The sequence below is a fragment of the Macrotis lagotis genome, chromosome 1 (assembly GCF_037893015.1).
Source record: "Macrotis lagotis isolate mMagLag1 chromosome 1, bilby.v1.9.chrom.fasta, whole genome shotgun sequence".
Taxonomy (NCBI): Eukaryota; Metazoa; Chordata; class Mammalia; order Peramelemorphia; family Peramelidae; genus Macrotis; species Macrotis lagotis.
In genome coordinates, this window is record NC_133658.1 from 184,725,434 (window position 1) to 184,748,603 (window position 23,170).

General features: G+C 35.6%; 1 protein-coding gene across 1 annotated transcript in view; it reads left to right on the forward strand.

Moving 5' to 3' along the window:
- HAO1 (hydroxyacid oxidase 1) overlaps positions 1–23,170 on the forward strand; it is a 77,051-nt gene that overhangs the window by 24,706 nt on the left and 29,175 nt on the right. The window contains exon 3 of the mRNA XM_074209481.1: positions 19,431–19,686. Within this exon, the coding sequence (XP_074065582.1) occupies positions 19,431–19,686 (256 nt within the window). The remainder of the gene's footprint in view (positions 1–19,430; positions 19,687–23,170) is intronic.

The following is a 23,170-nucleotide window of genomic DNA, read 5'->3' on the forward strand; positions in this document are numbered from 1 at the left end:
AATCCTGATCTAGACTCAATATAGTTAGTGACTAGAACTCCTTGTCTAGACCTTCTATTTTAGCTGATGGGTCCAAAGACCCTCGAAAATATGATTATACAAATTTAATAAATAAGTAAAATTTTATAGTATTTTCCAGTTACCACCTTTCATGATTCATGAAAGAAAATTAGAAAAGAAAATAATGAAAATGAATATAAATAAATACCAAAGAAATATTACTCTTTCAGGAGAAGTGAAACAAGTCAACAAGCATTTATTGAGCAATTAGTATGTTCCAGGCACTGTGATAAGCACTGGCAATGAAAATATAAGTAAAAAGAAAGTTTCTATCCTCAAGGAACTTGAATTCAAATAGGTGAAAAGCATATAAAGCAGAACTAAAAAGGAGGAAAGGGAAAAGAAGATACCCATCCTGGGCAGGGTAGAGAAAGATATTTGTGGAGTCAGGAGTGAAGTCTGGAGTAGAATAAAGATGTGAACATCACTGACAGGCACTGTCTTTAAAATGGAGATTTCAAGGACAAATTGAATAATCAGATCAGGGGGCTGCAAGAGGGGAAGGCTGCAGGGACATTATAGAGAAATAATTCACAATAGTCAGGGGCAGAAGAAACCCCCAAAAGAATGAAAGATCTCACCTTGGTTCCCAAAAGAGCTCTTAGAGCTCATAGGACTCTTCAAAAGGAACTGGAGACATGGAATCAACTGGATTCCACTTGTATCTTCAGGTGAGAAAACAAACTGTCCTGGGTAAAAATTCTTCCATAAATCTTTTTAGCACACAGAGACCCAAAAACTCCAATGAATCCTGCAAAAATATGAGGTATTCCAAATGGAATTCCAGAGAAAAATTCCCCTAGGGATTCAATTGCATAGGGTGAAAAAATTTCTGCAATGAGTTCCTGTAATAGAAGGTATTCAAGATATTCCAAATGAACTCCCACGATGCAGCAACTTTGGGGAAAGGAGTGGGGGGAATATCCTCACACCAGTTACTCTGCTAAAAGAAAGAAAATGGTAACTATAAAGAGCCAGCATTCCTTCATCAAGAGTAGGTCATGGCAGACTAATCTTATTTCATTTTTGTGACAGGGTTATAAAATTAGCATACCAAGGGAATATAAACATATTTTACCTAGATGATATTAAGGTATTCAACAAGGTTTTTCATACTATTCTTATGGAAAATATGGTAAGAATTGGACTCAACAATAATACATAATAATTTGTGATTTGAAAGTTGTTGAGTAGAAAGACTAAAAAAGTTATGGTGGCAAGAGGTTTCTAGTGGAATCTGCCAGGGATCTATAATCAGTCCTATGTTATTTAACATTTTTTTAAATCAATAATTTGGATAAAAATATAGATGGTATATTCCAATACATTGGATACCAGAATTAAAATCCAAAAAGATAGTCAGGCAAGCAGATTGGACTGATTAAAAGGATGAAATGAAATAGGGATAAGGGATACTTGAATTTCAAAAAAATCAGATTCACAGCTATAGGACAGGGAGTCACAAAATATTAGGGTATCTAAAGAAAAAAGATCAGATTTGTGTGGACTGCAAGCTCAATGAGCAGAATAGGAGATTTTTTAAATATAATAATGAAAATATTATAAAAGCAAACAGTTTTGAAAGTTGAAAGACTATGAGCAATACAATGATTCCAGAATATAGATAATGAAAATTAATATACATTATTGAGATATGACAGATTGTGTACAGAATGAGACTATGTGCATCTTTATAGTATATATACTCCCTAGTATATACTATATACATTATTATAAGAATGTATTATAAGTATATATAAAATATATATCTATATTCACAAGTACTATGTACATATTGAATTATATAAGTATGCATGTTTCTTTTTGTGCCCTAAATCTATCATATCTTTGTTATGAGTATTGAATTTTAATTTTATGTATGTAATGTGTATATATACATGTATATATGTTTACATATATGTATGTGTGTATATTACACACAAACACACATTAATTATCTGTTTGGTTAGATTATCAGTATTTGTCACAAGAAATTTTTTATTTCCAGTGGATGGGAAAGAGATATAATAGATTTCTGTTCATTAAAAATAAAGGTATGGAAGTCTGCTATGGAGTTAAGTATTGCATGCACTTTGCAATGATTTCCTCTCATGAAGTGAGTAATTTTTAAAAGTATATAATGTAAACAAAAAAACACCTCAATAAAGTTTTTTTTGCTTTTTTTTTTTTTTAGATTTTGGCAAGGCAAATGGGGTTAAGTGGCTTGCCCCAGGCCACACAGCTAGGTAATTATTAAGTGTCTGAGACCCAATTTGAACCCAGGTACTCCTGACTCCAGGGCCGGTGCTTTATCCACTGCACCACCTAGCCGCCCCTCAATAAAGTTTTAAAAAACGTGTTAATAGTATGATGTGGCAACTAATAAAGTTAATTCAGTTTTGGGTTTTGCAGAGAGGCAAATCTTCTGTAGAAAGGAATAACGAAATGATAATATCTCTGTACTTTGTAAGGCAACTGAAATGATGAAAGACTATGAATCTATGTGATCTCAGGATTAGTTGAAGGAACTGGGTATGTTTAGCCTGGAGAAGCCTGGGTCAGGGGAATGAAATGATAGAGGTGGTGGCTTGATACATTGCCTTCAAGTTTTTGAATGTCTGTCATGGGTAAGATGAATTAGAAGAATTTTGTTTGGCCACAAGGGTAATGTGTAGAAATTTCAAAGAGTCAAATTTAAACTTGATGTCAGGAAAGTTTTAGCAAGACATTTCAAAACTAGAAATATGCCTAGAGAAATGATCGATTTTTTTTTTGTCCTCTCTGGAATTCTACAAGCAAGGTTGGGTTAATCATTTGAGTATTTTATAGTGGTTGATTGATTCCTTTCAGATATAGGTTGGATCAGGTGACTTCTAAGGTTCCTAATTATTTTGAAAATATGATCCTGTGAACTTACATTTTGTACTTTTGACATATACTGATGCCAAAGGGCAGGAAATAAAGGTCAAAGGAGCAGGAACCAGACTGTATTTTAAAATGCCTTAATTCTGAGAATCAGAACGGGTGGGGACTTTCCTTCCCATTCTTTCTAGTGTAGTTTGATTTGCCCACATCATCAAAATTCATGTCACAGGAGCTTAGAGGCAATAATAACAACAAAAACAACAATAGTTAACATTTATATACTATTTTTTGATTTACAAAAGCACTTTATAAACATTTTCTCATATTGTGCTCACAATTACCTTCTGAGATAAAGTACATATGTTTAATTCCCTTTTTATAGATTAGGAAAATGAAATTCCAAGAAATTAAATAATTTGTCCCAAGTGCCTTTCCATGTCCTCCAAGACTTTTCCCTCTATTATCCCCACTCATCACTTATTTTCAATTTCTCCACATCTACTGACTCATTCTCAAATGTCTTCAAATATGCCCCAACCGGAAAAAACCTCTCACTTGATCCTTCCATGCCTGCTAACTACTATTCTATATTTATTTTCCTGCCCATTGTGGGCTAAACTCTTTGAAAAAATCATCAATAGTAGATGCCTCCATTTTCTTTCTTCCCAGTCTCTTTTTAACCTCTTACAATTCATGTTTTGATTTCATCATTCCACCAAAATTGTTCTCTTCAAATATACCAATAATCTCTTAGTTGTCAAATGCATTGGCCTTTTCTTAATTTGCGTTCTTCTTTACGTCTCTGCAACCTTTGGCACTCTTTATTATTTTCTCTTCCTTCATACTTCATTCTCTCTAGGCTTTTGCAACACTACTTTCTCATGGTTCTTTTCCTAATTATCTGATTGTTCCTTCTGATTCTCCTTTGCTATATGATTATCCAGGTCATGTCCTCTAATGTGTATCCCACAGATTTCCTCTCTTCTCTTCTCCCTCTTTACTACTTCACTTGGAATCTTATCAGCTCCCATAGATTGATGGAATCTCTGTGATGATGATTTCCAAATCTCTCTGTTAACCTTCATTCTTGCATTTCCAATTGACTTTCAAAAATCTCAAGCTAGACATCCAATAAAAATCTTAAACTTAATATATTCTTTTCTACTCCTTTCTTCCCTTTTATTGTATAAGGCATCACTAATTTCCCAGTCCTTCTGGTTTACAACTCAGTAGTTGTCCCTGACTTTTCACTGTCTGTTAACCTCCCCATATCCAATATATTGCCAAAGTTTTCCAGTTTTTCCCTTTCAACATTTCTTCATCTGCTCCTTTCTCCCTGACACTGCCATTATCTTGGTAGAGATCCTAATCAACTCACACTTTATCTACCACGATTGCAATAATTATTGTAATTATTGCCAACTTGATAAAAAGCCTTCTGGTTGGTCTGCCTGTCTTGAGCTTCACTCTACTCTAATCTATTCTTTTCAGTCACTAAAGTGATTTTCTTAAAGTGCTGATATGACTAGGTCATCTCCATTACTCAACAAATTCCAGTAGCTCCCTATTACCTTCAGGATCAAATACAAAAATCTTCTGCTTGGCATTCAAAACCCTTCATACTTTTCTGGTCTTCTTATGCCTTATTTCCCACCACTTCCTCAAACAAGTGACACTGATCTCCCAGCAGTTCCACAAGCAAGGCATTCCATTTCTCTGGCTGTCTCCCCTCACCTGGACTACTCTTCCTCTTTATCGCTGACTACTGACTAGTTTAAATTTCCAGATAAAATTCCACTTTCTATGGGAAGTCTTTCCCAACCTCTTATTAATTCTAGTGACTTCCCCCTTATAATTATTCCCCATTTATCCTGTAGTTAAGTTGTTCATACATATTTGTTTGTTGTCTCCATTATTAGATGATAGGCTGTTAAGGACAAGGACTGTTCTCTTTTTGCATCTTGACTATTTGGTATTGTGCTTGGAGCATAGTAGGCACTTAATAAATGTTTATTTGGTTGATTCTAGCTCTAAAATCTGATTGTTAATTATTTTCAATGGTCAATGAATACAAATTTCAAACCATAAACTTAGAAAGCAGAAATGGGAAAAATAAACAAAGAAAAGAGTCAAAGGAAAAAAAATGACACACAGGGAAGAAGGAAAAGAGAAAGAAAGAAGTTTGTAGAGAAAAGATAAAAAGTGAAGAGAGAAGGTCAAAAAGTTGGAATGAATAGTTTCACCAACAGTGATCTAAGACAAAATCAAACATGTGTGTGGTCTGCCCCAGTGTCTGAAATTTCTGTTGTGTTAGTGTTCCAAACTTCTGTCCTAGGAAGAAAAAGCACATTAAACTCAATCAATAATATCTTGGGTAAGTTAATTTTTTTTAGATAAGTGTGAGAATAGAAATCCTGAAGGAAAGAGATAGGGTAGGGAAGGGCAGGGCAGGACCGAAGTTTTAAGAGGGCTAAGGAAATCTGTAGTGTGGGGCCAGGAGCAGTCAAACACTGCTGCCTAACTGAGAACACTAAACATCTGGGAGGGTGATGCTTGGAAAACATTGAAGAGAGAGTCAGAAGCATGCATGGAACAAAATTTTGCATCCATTCAATTTTTCTTCTGGATCAAGACTACTCCGTGGCATCTCTCATTGGTACCCCATGTCAGAGATATCTCTCTCCTGATTATGGTACCAGAAAAGGTTTATAGCCAGATCAATATCACATTTGATATAAACCATAAATATTCATTTAGGGAAAATCTCAGAAACCCCTTAGATAGCTTGCATTTGGTACTTTTCACTGAGTCCAAAAGAGGACCAATTACCCTCCTGATCAGGAGACTAGTTTTTTTTTTTAGGTTTTTTTCAAGGCAAATGGGGTTAAGTGGCTTGCCCAAGGCCACATGGCTAGGTAATTATTAAGTGTCTGAGACCGGATTTGAACCCAGGTACTCCTGACTCCAAGGCTGGTGTTTTATCCACTATGCCACCTAGCCTCCCCAGGAGACTAGTTTTAACAATGCATTCTTCCAAGATGTTATTGATTATTTCAATAATGTTTTTCTACTCCTTGTATCAAAATTTCATGGAAACAATACTTTATAAAATCAAGAGTGACTTCAGCTGTAAAAATTGTAGACTTTGAGGCAGATCAGGGAAATACTGTTTTTGGGAGGACAAGGAAGACTCTCTGAGATCCCTGTATTTCACTCTCTAGTTAATATTTTTAAGTCTATTTTCATGGACCTCAGCTTCCCATTTCTTTGCTGTTTCCTTGTCATGTTTCCTGTGACCAGGAATGAACACCATGACTCCTATGAATACTTATCTTGGGTATCTATTTCCCTTAGCCAATTTTGTTCTGTCACTTCCAGTGCAAAGATCAAGTTTCCTCCTGTGTCTGTTATTGTCAACAACTATGAAGAGACTGGAGCAGTGGAGGAAAAATACCATTAGCCTCCTGCTCCCCACTTCTTGCCCTTCTATGAATTAATGACTATGCCTCTCACTCTCACCTAGTATCTGTATGTATTGTTCATTTTATGGTTTTTAACACCTTGTGATTTGGGCTAAGAATCTTGTCATTGTTTCAGTAGGCACCATCAATCATTTGACAATTTTTTATCAACCTACTTTAGGTTCTGATATGACAAAGAATAAAGCTATTTCTAGGCTCAAGAAACTTGTATTATCTCAGGGGAAACAATTCATCATCATAATCATTATCATAGCTAGCATTCTTAGATGATTTAAGCTTTATAAGGCACTTTACAAATATCTCATTTATTACCACACTGGGAGGCAAGTACTATCATTATTCTCCTTTTACAGTTGAAGAAACTGAGCCAGAGAAGGATTAAGTGATTTTTCCTAGGGTCATATAGCTAGTAAGGACCTGAGACTAAATTTGAACTCAGGTCTTCTTGACTCTGGGCCCAGCACTCTGTCTAATGTATTATTTAACTATATCTCAACATGTCTGTATACACAATTACATATATTTATGTGTGTATATATATATATTTATATATATACACACACCTACACATATGTAAGTGAGTATGTATATGTGTGTATCCAGAATAAACATGTGAAGAATAAATATAAAAAGAAAAGATAATTAGAGAATCATGTCACTAACAGTTGGGATCGGGAAAGACTTCATGTACAAGATGGTCCCTGAGTGTGCTTGAATGAAGTAAGGGATTCTATGTGATGAGTGTCAGGACAAAGTGCATCCCACATATGAGACATGTATGAGGAATAGAAAGGCCAAATAGAATTCGGTTGGATTCAGAGTGTTGGAAGAGAAATAAGATAAGTTGGAATAAATTGGGGAAACCAGAAGAATTTATATTTTTCCTGGAATAATTAGGAAGCCACTGGAGTTTATTAAGTAGAGGAGATCTACATTTAAGAAAAATTTTTTAATCATCTGAGTGGAGGATGAAGTGGGGGAGAGTCTGCAAGTGGAGCCACTTCATTGCAAAAGGTTAAATGAGGAGCCCTGAGCACCCAAATTAAGGGGTTGTCTGGGTAGGCAATTAAAAAGAGAATGGATGTGAAAGATCTCTTTGACATCTAATTGTATATTTGAGGTTAAGGCAGAGTGAGGGGTCAAGTATAATAATGAAGTTACAAATGTGGGAGCCTAAAAGATTGGTGGTACCTTCAAAATAATAGAAATTTGATAGATGTGTAAGTTACTAAGGAAAGAAGATGAGTTCAGCTTGGGAAATGTTGCATTTGAGATGTCTATAGATCACCTAGTTTAAAATGTCCACCTAGTGATATAGGACAGACCTCAAAAGAGAGACTGGATACATAGATCTGTGAATCATCAGCACAGATATATTGATTAAATACATAGGGCTTGATGAGATCACTGAAAGTTAGAGAGAAGATATGAGGGTCTGAGTCAGGGGCTTGGATTATAATCATGTCAATGGCATTATATGGATGATGAACCAGCTAAGGAATCTCAAAGTAGAAGAGTGGTAGAAAAATCCAGGAAAAGAAAATATTCAGGAAAAGTTACTGGTAAGAAGTGATGAATGCTACAGACATTACCAAAAAAAAAGATTATTAGAGCTTTTGTCAGATATTATACTTGAACCCAGTTCTCCCTCACCCTAAGGCTAACCTATCTCTATTTATATTACTACTTTATTTTGATTTTCATATATACTAACTTAAGTATTATGTATTGGATTTTTAAATTTGTTTATTTTTATTGAAAGCTTCAGAGAAAGAACACAAAATCATTCATTTTAATAGTCAAAATGTGAAAGAAAAGAACAATAATAATCAATATGTAAACCAGCATTTCTTGTGTTATTCCACCTGGTAAGCTCAATTTTCATTTCTTTCTAAAGATTAATAATCTGCCGTTTTCTCAGAAAAGAATAAATAGGGACCTCAGGCTCTTAAAATATAAATTTCTTTTGATTTTATTAGAAAGGGGGCATTTAAGAAAATTTGTCAGCTGAGAGAAAACTACTTCAATAGTTTAGAGATAGAATAGCCTAAGGTAAAGTTGATTAAAATGGAAAATAGAAAGGGAGTGGGGAAAATAAGGTGGGAGGGAAGGTAGGTAAAAAAAGAGGGACAGAAATGTTAAAAAATCAAAGATAGCCTCATTTATCTTGTACTTTTTGAATTGTTCAATAGAAATGTCCCACATGAGGGAGCTCTGGGACTTCAAATGAAAAACGGGAATTCCACATAATGCATTCCAGCAGTCCTTGGGACATTAGCAAATTCTTATTAAACTGTCAAATTTTTAAAGAAATTCTTGCCCCTGGATGCAATTAGAGATTACCACACAGGATTGAATGGACCATAAAATGATTAAATCCAAACACTTTCTTTTTAAACCTAAAAGGCCAGGACATTCCAAAGTGAAAGCTCTAGACACAGCTATTGAGTGGGCCACCTATTAAGGCACAGGTGGGAGGGTATGTAGAGCCATACAAAGAACCATACAGATACTGAAGTGCTGAGTTAGGGTGAAGGTGAGACCCTTTGGCTGTCGAATTTTCTGGATTTTCCATGATTAAATGCTCAAACTTAACATCAAGTAAAAGACTGCTAAAATGAAGGGGGGAAAAAAGCAATTTCCTTTGCTTCAGACCAGCAAAATGTATTTTAAAAATTATATATGTTATATACATATATGTGTATATACATGCATACATATATGTATACACATATTTTTATTTATTTCACTCTGTGACCAGGTATAGAAATATATGTATATATATATATATGCATACATACATACATACATACATTACTATTCCTAAATTTCCATGGAGAACACCCCAGTGAGTTTCAAGTTTGCCTAGACTGGATCAAGTTAATGTTTTGCCTCTGAGATACTTTGACTATTATTCTCTTTTTCTACAGAAGAAGGTTTGTTTTTGATTTTGTTATTTTGGATTAAAAACAAACCAGAAGAAGATCAAGAAAGGGTTTTACTCAGAATTTCTGTATATTTTAGATGATAATGAGGAGGTATAGTTCATTGCAGGCAGAAGAAAGAATCAGTTTTTGCACCTCTTACTTTTGTTCAAATATTTATTCCTGTTCATGTTTAGAGAAGATGAGAACTTCTAAATGGTTCTCAATGCCAAATATATTCTTAAACTAGTACAAGTTTTTGTCTTCTTTGTTGCCTATTACAACAAATAGGTGACAAATTGAGGGCAAACCATGTGATAAGTAGAAAATCTTAAGTATCAAAAGAATTGTGAATGGCCAACTTTAAAGAACAAGTTTTCTAGTATTAATCTCCAAGTTTTTAGCCCTTGTTAATACTTTCTCTAAGTCATCAAACTGCTTTACTCCTGAATGATCATTGTGCTTAATTACATACCATGATGCTGCAAATTCTGAAGTTCCCATCAGAATTCAGACATTAAAGGTTAGGATGGTTGTGGCTGTCATGTATAAACCTGATACTATCTAAAAGCTCTAATTAAAAGGCATTTTACTGTGGTGTGATTTCCAAACAAGTTATGTAAGTTCCTTACAACTTTACAATTATAAATTGTAAAGATAATTCTGTAGGATATCAGCCCAGGAGGACCACTTATTACTCTCTTTACCCATTGTTGTTACATTACAACATTACTCTGAATACCATAGGAGGAGGAAAAAGAATATGTTGATAATTATATAAAGCATGTGTTGATTTATATAATCTTTGCCTAAATATTTTTTGGTTGATTTATTAAACTGGTATCTAAGCCAACACTCTCTCCTAATTCTTAATCCAACATATACAATCCAAGATAAAGAATTCTGGCCATGATTTAGGGATCTTAAATACATGAAGAAAGAACAAGGACCAAAGAAAGATGCCTATTGTTGATCTGTCTCAGGGCATGTCAGTTGAAGCTCTTCCAAGGATCTGGGCACAATAAGGCCAACACAGTTAATGATGTGCCATTTAAAGGTAAAGAAGGGAGGAGAAAGTTATATTTGGGTGTGCACTTCTAAGTGGATATTTCCCAAGTGGAAGAAATCAGGCCTAGAGCTTTACTGGCAGCTTCAGATTGTGCTGTTATACCCTTAGACAATGGACCATCAGAAAGCTACTGGAAAGATTATGTCGGGCTTCCTGACCATTCTTGGCAGTGTTTAAATTGATTAAGTTCCCCAAATTTCAAACTGGGATTTGTCTGACCATTTCTGAGTATTTCAAGCATGATTATAGTTGGAAGTTTTGTTCTTCCCATTAGGTCACTGACTCCAGAACTTTATTTCTGGGCAATCTCAAGCACAATTTTATTCATTTAGTACACAATGTTAATTGTGTTTTGAGCTACTCCTCATAATCACAGTTCCTGCAGGGAAAAAAAAAAGCTGACACACTCAATGGACTTTAAGGTGAACATTTATACAAACAAGCCAGAATGACAGACCCTTAGTTTAGATCAACACAACCATTTTGTACTTTGTCATTACATATTTTTCCCATTACATAATGACTTCCTGCACAGATGACAAAATGCATTTTCTCAACAAAATTATTTTCGGCACAGCTGTTTTGGTGAGTAAGTCATTGCAGGAGTTTTTTGATCAAATGTATTTCATCAAGAAAATAACTTTAGGCACTTCAAACATGTTTGTTTTTCTCCCCCTTTAGAAAACACAACTTTGGAAATGAGGCTCCCTTTTCCCATAAATGTTGGCTCCTTCCAGAGAAACCATGTGAACTCAAAATACAGTATTGCCTCATTTACCTGGCATCACTATGAGGTGTTGTTTCACAGAAGTGAATTTTCCACATCATAGGAGCTCATGCTTCTAAGCCCTAAGACTCAAAAAATTGTACTTTATTTTTGAAGGGAACTTTTTTTCCAAATAGAGTGTCCCAGAAGTATTAGTGCAGTTTTAAGCTACTAAAACTCAAAACTTTATTAAGTCTTTTGAGACAACCTGCATATTACCTACCACCTTGCTTATTTAAAGTACATCTCAATATTTAAATATCTCTGTAATTTTATCAATGTGGGCAGCCACTCCAAAGGAGCAAATTATAATTTATCCACTTATCAAAAATCTTACATAGAGGATCCATCTAGGCTTTCCTCAAGATCTCCTAATTTTCTATGGGTACTGGTGCAGCATCTTTATAACCCAAGGTTTTAGCACTCCTTCCAAGCACCTTTAGAATAGGAATTGTTTTATTCTTTGTATTTGGTTGCCCAAATACAAAGCACATTGTCTGGCACCAAAGGGAAGGTCTAATAAATACTTGGTGATTAATTGATTGTTGAAAGACTAGTCCTCTTTTTCCTATCACACATAATTTGGCCTCTCTTTGTAAACTTGGGGGTCATACAGAAGTGTGGAGGACTGTTTGTTCTGTACACCAAATAGCCCCTAGCATTTTTGCAGTAGGCTTTCTTTTGCTTCCTCCTTTGTAGTCAATCCTTCATATGTCAGCTTTGATCAACTCCTCTTTCCTCTTTCCCAACTTAGGGCTTAGAATTCAATTATCCAGGAAAGCACAGGAAAAGCTAAAGGGGAAACCCAAGGCCTTGACTTGGATCCTTTTTTTCTATTTTCCATGCCCCCCAAATGAATACTTTTCTACTCCTCAGGTCTAGTCAGTACTCCTCTACTTCTTGGTTAAGGAAATTTCTTCTTTTCCTGGTATCTCTTAAGTTTTAGGATGCGTGTGTTGACACAACTACTCCCCTCCTCCCTTTTTTCATGAAATTCTTTCTGGTAGCAATGTTAAGCTCATTATTACTCTGTCACAGAGCTCAATTGATATCGGGAAAATTTCTAATTCCTTGCCATAGGGAACTCCCAAATGTTGAAGTTTCTTTTTTCTTGTCGTGTAGTTCTAGACTGGGATCTAGCTTCTCTCTCTTTGGGTGTTTATGTGATATTTCCATGTATCACAAGATGTTCTTTCACTTAGTTGGGTTTTTCCATACTTCTACGCAGAACAAAGTCCCTTCACAAAATGAACCATTCTTATTGTTCTAAACTTGTGCCCTTTGGTGTCTCTTTCACTATATTCTTATTTCTGAACCATGTTATGCTTAGATTATTGGCAGGATTACAATAAAGAACATATCTTGGTCCAAATTAAAAATAGATATTTTTCTTTGGTCCTCATTCTTATTGTTCTCAGACCCCATTTTCCTTGGAGTATGTGAGTAGAGTCAGAGGAAAGTGTTGGTTTAGATATTAGCTTAATAGATGAACAAAAAATACTTATGCCAAGAATAAAGAATCTCAACATTTTTCTCTTTTCCCCTTTTGTAATAATCAGAGCAATGTTGTATCACCACGTGAAGTTGGGTTAACTGAGCACTAGCCTGGAAGTCATTTATGACCCACCCACACAAAGGCATAATTCAGATCCTAGGAAGGAAACAGTGTTAACCACAGCCAAGTTAATATGCTTCCAATACTAGATGTAGTGCATTGTGCTAAACATTGAATGTACAAAGAGGAAACTGAAACAGAGTTCCTGCCTTCAAGAAGTATAAAATCTACTAGGGGGCTGAGTCACATGTACAAATAACTAATAAAAGCTGAAAAAAAATAGAACCACTAGTTTTAGTGATGTCTTTTGTTATTTATATAATCCCATTTTCTTCCACCTCCCAGATGACAAAATTAATTGTCCTGACTTAAGTGCATAGGAGAGGTCAAAGAGTTAGGCATGAAATACTTGGGGAGATCTGGGAAAATTTCCAGTGATAACCTAATTTGGTTTCTTTTGAAAGAAGGAAACAATTTTAGTTGGAGATATGGGAGAGTCTATTGCACTCATAGGAGATGATATTTACAAAAGTACACAATTACATATAATTATATAAAATATGGTTTTTATATCATATACCACAGATCATATATATATATATATATATATATATATATATATATATATATATTCTCTGTGTGTGTATATGCATGCAAAAATATAGTCTCTCTCTCTCTCTCAAGAAACTTAAAATCTAATGGAGGAGACAACATATACACAAACATATTATATATATGTATATATAGAGATATACTCATTCATTCATTCACCAATTAAATTCTTTTAATATATGTGCAGGCTCATGAAGAATCAGGCACTACAGAAAAATGATTTTAATATTGCTTGTTATTGCTTAAAACAATATTAAATTCCAATAAAAGAGACAGTTACTTCTATAGATATTAAAAACACCTCCAGGATGGGAGATAGAGAATTTCTTTCTCTTCCTCAAACTGGTTTCTGCCTCCATTTTTCCCTTTTTTATGGGGGGAGGCAGGGGAAGCTTATCTTGTTTGGACTTCCATCATCCACTGGCAGCCCTAAACTTGCCAAGGACCATGAACGAGCTCCCAGGGAAGTGACACTTGTAGAATCTTGGCTCATTCTGCCTGCTGCAGGGAAATCATGAGTTATGGGAATCACTTCCTTGCTGGTAAGATGATCCTTGGGAACTCTTACCTAACCTTGTTCCTAGAACAGTTTGACCCCGTGCAACTCCACTTTCAAATCTCACCTTCTGCAAGAGATCTTTCTTGGTACACTTTTCCCCAACCCACCCCAACCCCAACACATACAGCACCCCTCCACCCCATGCCTTCCTGAGATTACTGTTCACTTACACTATATATATCTCATAGATTCATAGTTTGCCTGTTTTCTTTCCCATTAGAGTATAAGCTCATTGAAGACAGAGACTTTGCCTTTCTAATACAGTGTGACACATAATAAATGTATAATAGTTGCTTGTCTGATTTCTAACCTGAATTTTTCTTAGGGATATGCCTTTATTTACTTAGTGTACATATTATAACCTTCCCCTATATCTCTCCTTCCCCACTCCTTCCCCAGGTAAGTTCTTTAAAAGCAGGATTGATTAAAAAAATTTTGGTTGCTGTATCCCTCTGTATGCACTTTATACTGAATAGGTGCCAGATAAAGGCTGGTAGAATTGGTTAAAACAAACAAACAAACAAACAAACAAACAAACAAACAAACAAAAAGAAAAAAACAAAATTGGATCAGGATTAGCAAACTCATTGGTGAGGCCTGAAATTTTAACTTCCATTAGGTTTCCTTCCACTTTCCTTAATCCAATATTTCTGAATTGAAAATAAACATTTTTATCAAGGTTTGATGTAAAGAAAAACCTTGCCAAACTCTAGGAGCATAATTATGGGTCTAAGCCATTTGTGGAGATTTGCCAGCTCAGCTTATTTTGGAAAGAAATATGTGTGCATTTGGCTTGTTAAGTCACAATGCAATTTGATTTTTCACTATAGAGGTAATTTGCAGCAATGCCTAACGTGATCTACATGTAAAACATGGTGTTTTCATAATTAAGTAAAGCCCTTTTATAATATTAGTCATGGGAGATAAGAACTCACATTCAGCTTCCAAGCTAACCATGTTATATCCACATTTTTGCTTTATGAATTTATTACATTTGAAAGTGTTTGATTTGACTGGCATTCTGTACAAATCTGAGTTAGGAAGAAAATACCTTAGAAGGAATTATTACTGCTATTTTTGCTTTCTAAAAATCAGGCTAGGATAAACTGCATATAGCTTTGTAGATAGCCCACATTCTCATATCTGTGTTAATATATGGTGTGACAAGAATCAGATGGTGGTATGACAATAGGTTGGCTAATGGAACACATTCTGGTACTCTATATTTAGAAAACCTTTGAGTTTAGGTCTGGTGCAAGATCCCCTTGTTTCTGGTCAAAGAAACTGGATAGCTAAGTTTGTATAGGCCTATTCTTAGAAGTTTGGAAGATTGGTAATGCGTTTTTTTCCCCCAGACAGAGCATCCTAGAAATACCATTTACTAACTAAACTGTGGATATAGTTGTGTAAATCACAGGTCCTTCTAGTACTGAAGTAAGCAGTCAGTGATGTTAATCTCATTTTATTATTTTCATATAGTTAAGTGATATTTTCCCTTTATATGTAAATATTTTTAAAGTTTTATTACTTTTAAAATTTTATTCATTTTTTTGCTTTCACATCTATTCCATCTCTAAATAAATAATTCCCCTAAACTACTTACCCAGTGAGCTATGCTTTGTTACAAAACATAGAAGAAAAAAGAAGAAAAGTGTTCAAGAATAATTACTCATCAATTGAATCTGTGTAATATATACAGATAGTATAGCTTATAGTATATACAATGATTAATACTATAATCATCAACTTCTGTAAGGATGGTAGTTTTGTTCACTCAAACATAACAATTCCTTCTCTTTCTGTATCACTCAGTGTCTCTGACTCTCTCCTCTCTCTCTCTCTCTCTCTCTCTCTCTCTCTCTCTCTCTCTCTCTCTCTCTCCTCTTCTCCATTCATACTATTGCAGTTATGTACATAGAGTTTTGATAATTTTTTTAAAGACAAGTGGAAGCTGAAAACATGGAGTATGTAATATTAACAGAATGACTCAACAGAACTTTTGTAAAAAGAGTTTTTTGCCCAAGCTCTTCCACTTTCTAGTTTTTCTTTGCTCTGGGAATGAATAGAGTTATACAAACTGGTGAACATAGAACATAGCTGTTCCATAGAATAGCTTCTACCAATGAAAGGCAAAGGACATTCTCTTATTCATATCTGCCTACGCTCACATAAATTCAAAGTTTTATGATAGTTTTTTCCTCTCTCTTTTGAAAGGGAATTGAGATCTCCTCTAATGTTATAAAGAGTAATAATAATTCCTTTACAACAGGATACATTCTTTTACAGACTATACAGGAGGATATGCAGACAATCCATCCATCATGGTTTTGGAAATGGCCAGGAAATAATGTGGAGTCAGAGTTCTGGGCAAGATAAGGCTAATGCTTGCTGGGGTGGGCAGCTATTTTCTTTCCTGTGGAAGGCAATTCAAGAAGGAGAGAGAGAGAGAGAGAGAGAGAGAGAGAGAGAGAGAGAGAGAGAGAGAGAGAGAGAGAGAGAGAGAGAGAGAGAGAGAGAGAGAGAGAGAGAGAGAGAGAGAGAGAGAGAGACAGAGAGAGACAGAGAGAGACAGAGAGAGACAGAGAGAGACAGAGAGACAGAGAGAGACAGAGACAGAGAGAGAGAAAGAGAGACAGAGAGAAAGAGAAAGAGACAGACAGACAGACAGACAGAGACACACACACACAGAGGCAGAGACAGAGAGAGGGAGACAGACAGACAGACAGAGAGAGTAAGCAATGGCAGAAAATATCTACTTCTTAGATTTAAGGAGCAAACAAAGCCGAACATTTCTAAAATGACAATAGTAGGTATTTAAAGGAGATCAAACTTATATTATGAGAAGTTAAAACATTGTTTAACACTGTTATCCTTCTCAGCTGCTAAATGGTTAATATTTTTATAATGAAGAAAAGGGATATGTGTCATTGTTCCCTCTCAGAGAGAAAGGAGTTGCAGGTGTTACTACTTCTACTCTATAGATGGGGAAACTGAGAATCAGAACAATTAAATGATTTGAAACTGGGATTAGAAAGAGATACCTTAAAAGATACAACTGGAAGAGAATTCTTGACAAAATTAGGTATAGAAGAGATAAAAGAACCCAATATAGACAATTTTTTGATTATTTATATCATTTAAAAACTTTTGGTGAATTGAAATTGCTAAAGCTAAAATGTGAATTGATAGAGCATGTGTGAGGGAAAATTTTATCATCAAATATAACAGTCTAATTTCCAGGCTATATAGGGAACTGGTACAGATATAAAAATCAATTTCCCCAGTAGATAATTGGTTCAAATAATATGGATAGCTTTCAAAAGGAGAAATTAAAACTGTCCCCAATCACATGGATCTCCAAATCTTTAATAATAAGGGGAATGAACATTAAAATAATCCTGAGGTTTTATTTTATATCTTTCGATTTAATAAGGATGATAATACTGAAATAATGTTGGAGGGATTGTGAGAAGATAGGCACATGAATACACTGTTGGAGGAAACTTGAATTGTTATGGTATTCTAAAAAATAATTTGAGATTATGTAAAAATTACTAAATTATTCATACCCTTTGATCTAACAATCCTACTACTGAACATGTACTCTAAGTTTAAAAAATTAAAATCTCACACTTGCCCAAATATTAATAGCAGCCCTTTGTGGTAGCAATAAACTACAAATGAAGGTATGCCTGTTGTTTAAGGGGAATGACTAAATTAATCATGGCATAGTAAAATAATTTAATTTTATTTAACAATTAGAAATAATTGATATAATTAATTCAGAAAAGGCTTAAATGAACTGATACAGAGAAAGGTAAGCAGAAATGGGAAAACAATATATACAATGCAAGTATACAACAAAGTAAAAAGGCAACTGAACAAAATATACAACAAAGTAAAAAGGCAACTGAACAAGTGTACAACAAAGTAAAAAAGGTGACTGAACTTAGGCTACAAGAAATTTAAAAAAATTCATTCCATAGATGAGATCATCAAACATTCTTTCCTTTTCTTACTAGATGAGGTTGGGGGACATTATGAGGGAGGAGAATGGCAAATAAGGACAGAAATGGTTCTTGTTTTGCATGATCTTAGCTAACTTTTTCTTTAGTTTAAAAGAGGGAAGATTCAGTAGCAGAGAAAGGAGGGAAGCATTACTCTTACTATTGAGGAATTAAGGTCAGATATTGTCAATGGTCCATGTGTTACTACTTGGATTAACTGTACTTCTCCTTAAAAGGCAAAGTTCTATTGGAGGAAGGTTATTGGGAAATGCCAACAATGTTTAAAAAAATCATTGACATTAAGAACAAAAAGGATTTATCTGATTTGCAGAGGGTTGCATAGATAAGAAGTATTAGAGTGGATTCAAACTAGGGTCTTGTGATAGTAATGTCAACCTAGTTTTTCTTGCCTTGTACTTGTACTTTCGAGTTAATTGAGTTTAACAATATTATTTAAAGCATAGTATATGCAGAGCACTGGTCTATTAGAAGAGTATATGACTTTGGTAAGAAATTATTCCTTCATGGAACATTACTGTCAAATAGTAAGCATAAATTAATATGGAATGTGACAAAGGCACATTCTTATTGTTTAGTTGCGTCTGACTCTTAGTGATCTGATTTAGGGTTTTCTTGACAAAAAATACTGGAATGGTTGCCTTTTCCAGATCATTTAATAGATGAGGAAACTAAGGCAAGTAAATTACCCAGGAACATAGCTAATAATTATCTGGGACCGAATTTGAACTAAGATCCTTTTGACTCCTGGTCCAGCACTCTATCTACTCCACCACCTAACTGCCTGAATAAGAGATAAAAGACGGAGAGATGCAAATGCATGCATTCATTGATTTTATTCCTTTCATAAACTTGGGGAATGAGTAATTAATAGATATGGAAATGAGGCTCCACGAGATTGTTACTTTCCCAAGATCACACCTCCTTATGCCCTGAGCATCATCCAAGTATCTGTGACTCTGTAGTGTGTAAACCATGGAATCAAAAGAATGAGATTCATATTTTGACCTTTGTGTAATCTTTTTTCTTTTTTTAATAAGGCAATGAATGGGGTTAAGTGACTTGCCCAGGGTCACATGAATAGGTAATTAGTAAGTTTCTAATGTCAGGATTTGAACTCAGGTCCTTTTGACTCAAGGACTGGTGCTCTATCCACTGCACCACTTAACTGCCTCACCTTTGTGTAATCTTGATGTCAACAGTTTAGTCTACAGTTTCTTTATCCATAGAATGAATAACTTGGATTAGATAATCTCTGATGTTGTTTTCAGCTCTTCTGATTTATTATGTATTCAACCTCATCCCAGTTTTTATTTACCTTCCATTTGATAAAATATTGAAAGCTTATGAATCAGTGTATTTAATGTTCTCTGCCACTGTTTAATAAAATGGATCTTTTCCTTGTTCTCAAATTAGAGTACTTAGTCAATATCTGAATTATTATTATTATTTTTTGCCTTTTGACTTGGGTCTTAAGATCATGGCCACTTTGACTTTTCATCTTCTTCCTCAGCATGCCACTCTGTGGGAACAGGTATGATGTTAAGTACCTGGGCTACCTCCTCCATTGAAGAAGTTGGTCAGGCTGTCCCTGATGGTATTCGCTGGATGCAGCTGTACATCTACAAAGACCGGGAAGTCACTAAACAGCTTGTAAATCGGGCTGAGAAGAATGGCTTCAAAGGCATATTTCTGACTGTAGATACTCCTTACTTGGGCAATCGCTTTGATGATGTGCGTAACAGATTCCAATTACCACCACATCTCAGGTATCTCTCTTCTTTCATGATATTCAAGTCTCAGAGTTTAATTATTCTGTAGTCAAAGGACCTTGACTTTGTTTTCACTTCTGTGCTACAATAAGAATAAAATGCTACTATGAATATTATGGTTTATATGGGACATTTCCCCCCCCTTTTTTTCTTTTACTTCCTTGAGCTGTATTTCTACTGGTGATGTATGTCTGGGTAAAAAGGTGTAAAGGCAGTTACTTTCTAAACATAATTCCAAATTATCTTTAATTTCAATATGAGCATCTACATTTTGGAAATTTGTTAAGGAGACAAATTGGGACTTGATTTATTGGTTTTTTTGGTTGTTTGAACTTCATAAAATAATAGAGAAAATGTTAATTCAGATAAACTCTAAAAATTTATTGGCAGCTTTTAGGGAGCCAGTGGTTAAATATTTCCTAGTATATCTCTGTTATTGATATAGATAAAATATATTCAAAGTAATCTGGAGAGTTTGGCACTAGGAACCAAAAAGATTAGAAAACATTTTGCATAGAACAAATGTGTTCTACCCACTACTCGCAGGGCTGCATGTGGCCCCCAAAGCCCATTCATGTGCCGTTAGTGCATTTTATTATTATACTCAATGGTAATATGGGTTACATTGTAGTCAAAAATATTAAATTCTATATGCAGCCCTTGACACATTTTTGTTGGAGGATGCAACCCAAAAGAGCTAAAAGGTTGAACACCCATATTTTAGAAGAATGTGTGGTCAGAAGATCTGTGATTTAACTGGGAACTTCATATGTGGGAATCCCCTCTTCTCTTCTATAAGGGATAAGACATAGAGAACTGCCCAAGATAACTAGAGGTTAAGGCACTCAGCCTGCCTGGTTAAGAATAAGAGATAGGATAAGAACTTAAGTCTTCTTGAATATGAACCTAGAACCCTATCTGCTAAACAAATATAGTATGCTGTCTAATTTACCATATTCCTTCTACACATATAAAAAATACATATATATGTATGTGTATTTATATTTACTCTTTTTTATTTTATTTTCCCCATAATATGCAAAAACATAGTTCAACATTCACTTCCAAAACCTTTAGTTTCAAATTCTCTCCCTTCCTCCCTCCGACTCCCCCCCCCCTCATTGAGAAAGCAAGTTACTTGGTATAGGTTAAAAATATGTAGTCATGAAAAACATTATTATAATAGTCATGTTGGAAAAGTAAACATAACCCACCTCCCCCCCCCAAAAGAGAAATCTCAAGAAAATAAAGTGGGAAAAAATATGTTTCAGTCTGTATTCAGACACCATCAGTTCTGTCTTTGGAATTCTTTATCATAAGTCCTTCAGAGTTCTTTTGGATCTCAGCATTACTGAGAAAAGAAAAGTCATTCACAGCTGATCATCCATAATATTGCTGGTATTTGTAGACAGTACATCACATCTGCTCATGTAAGTTTTTTTACTGAGAGTATCCTGTTCATTCCCATTACAGAATAGCATTTCATTTTGATCATATACCACAATTTGTTCAACCATTCCACAACCACTGGACATTCCCTCAATCTCTAGCTCCCCCCTCCACCAGAAAAGAACTACTTTAAATGTCCCTTTACATATAGACTCTTTTCTTCTAGTATTTCATCTTTTTTGGAACATAGACCTAGCAGTGGCACCACTAGGCCAAAGGTTGGATACGGTTTTATAGCCCTTGGGGCAAATTTCCAAATTGCTCTACAGATTGTTGAATTATTGCTCAACTCCTCCAACAGAGAATCAATGTCTCAATTTCCTTACATACCTTCCAACATTTGTCATTTTCTCTTTTGGTCCTATTAATCCAATAGGTATAGGATAGTACCTCCAAATTGTGCATCTTCATGTTTTTAGGACTGACTAGAACATTGCGAAGTCAAGTGACTTGTCCAGGGTCACCACAGGTAGGGCATGTTAGGAGCAGCTGAGTTTAATAGAGTTAATAGAGTACTGGACCTGGAGTGAGGAGAAGCTGATTTTACATTCAGCCTCAGACACTGACTGTGTGACCCTGGGAAAGTCACTTGACCTCTGTTTGTTACAGTTTCCTCATTTATAAAATGAGGATAATAATTGCACCTACTTCCCAGGGTTGCTGTGCTTAGCACTATATCTATCTATCTATCTATCTATCTATCTATCTATCTATCTATCTATCTATCTATATCTCTATATATATGTATGTATAGCACATTGTAAGTACTATAAATATTAGCTGTCATCATCTTCATCATCGTCAATTTGAACCTGTGTCTTCTTGACTTGAAACTGGTCTACTATCTATGCCATGCTGCCTCTAATGTAGACACTATGTATAATATTATACACACATATATATAAATGCACAATGCATTATGAAAAAAAGAAATATACACACAAAAATATACCAAGAAAGAGAGGGAGGGAGGCAGACAGAGAGAGAGAGAAAGAGAGGGAGACAGAGAGGAAAGGAGGTGGGGAGGGAGAGAAACAGGGAGAGGACATGAAGAAAGAGAAAGAGAGAGGAGGAAGAAGAAAGAGAGAAAGAGGCAGAGACAGAGATAAGGAAAGTGAGACAGAGAGAGGAGGACAGAGAGAAGGAGAGAGACTGGGGAAAGAAGACAGACAGAGACAGATGTTGTGATAGAGATGGAGGGGAAAGGAGGGGAGGGGGAGAAATAATGAGAAGGAAAGAGAGGAGAGAGATAGAGACAGAGACAGAGACAGAGAGAGAGAGATAGAGAGAGACAGAGAGAGATTACAGTGTATTTATCAAGCGTTTGGGCTGTAACTCTTGCTCCCTTTCATCTATGGAGGGTCACTCTGAGCAGTTGGAAGGGTTACTTCTCTGTCCTTTCACTTTGTTCTTGGGCTCCTGCCCAGATGACGTGAATAGCTTGGAGACAAAGCCCCCTTTTATGTTCAGGTTTTTACCAGAGTACCTAAGGCACCGCAGCTTGTCATATCTCCCATCTGAAGATGACCGAATAATTAGTAACACATCCAGGTTACAGGGAATACAGGAAACACCCCGTAGCCGCCTTCACCCTGGCCCGTGAAGGGAACACTGGCTCTGTTTGTTCCAGGCTGACGTGGAGGGCCAGCTCCTTCTGCTTAGCTACTCATCACACCACATCCCGCTCTCGCAGGCAGACTTCACTCTACTAATGGGAGGCACAGGCTTCCGTTGAAGTTCCATCCACCCAAAGAGCACATTCGTTTCAACCTGATATGAAATCTGTCTTATTTCTGCTACTGACCTTATTCACAGGGGGTGAAGCCTGGCTTTTCAAATGTGAGGTTTGGCAGGCAGGGGAGACAGGAAATCCAGAAGAGAACGAAAGAGTCTGTAAAAAGCTGGTTTCTTCCAGGCTTTGCTGCTTACATTCCACTCCACCTCCCCACCTCCCATGGTAGAGGAAGAGAAGCCTCATCTTGGCACCTGGGTGGGGTGGCAGGGTTCACAGCATTTGAGATTCTCTTTAATG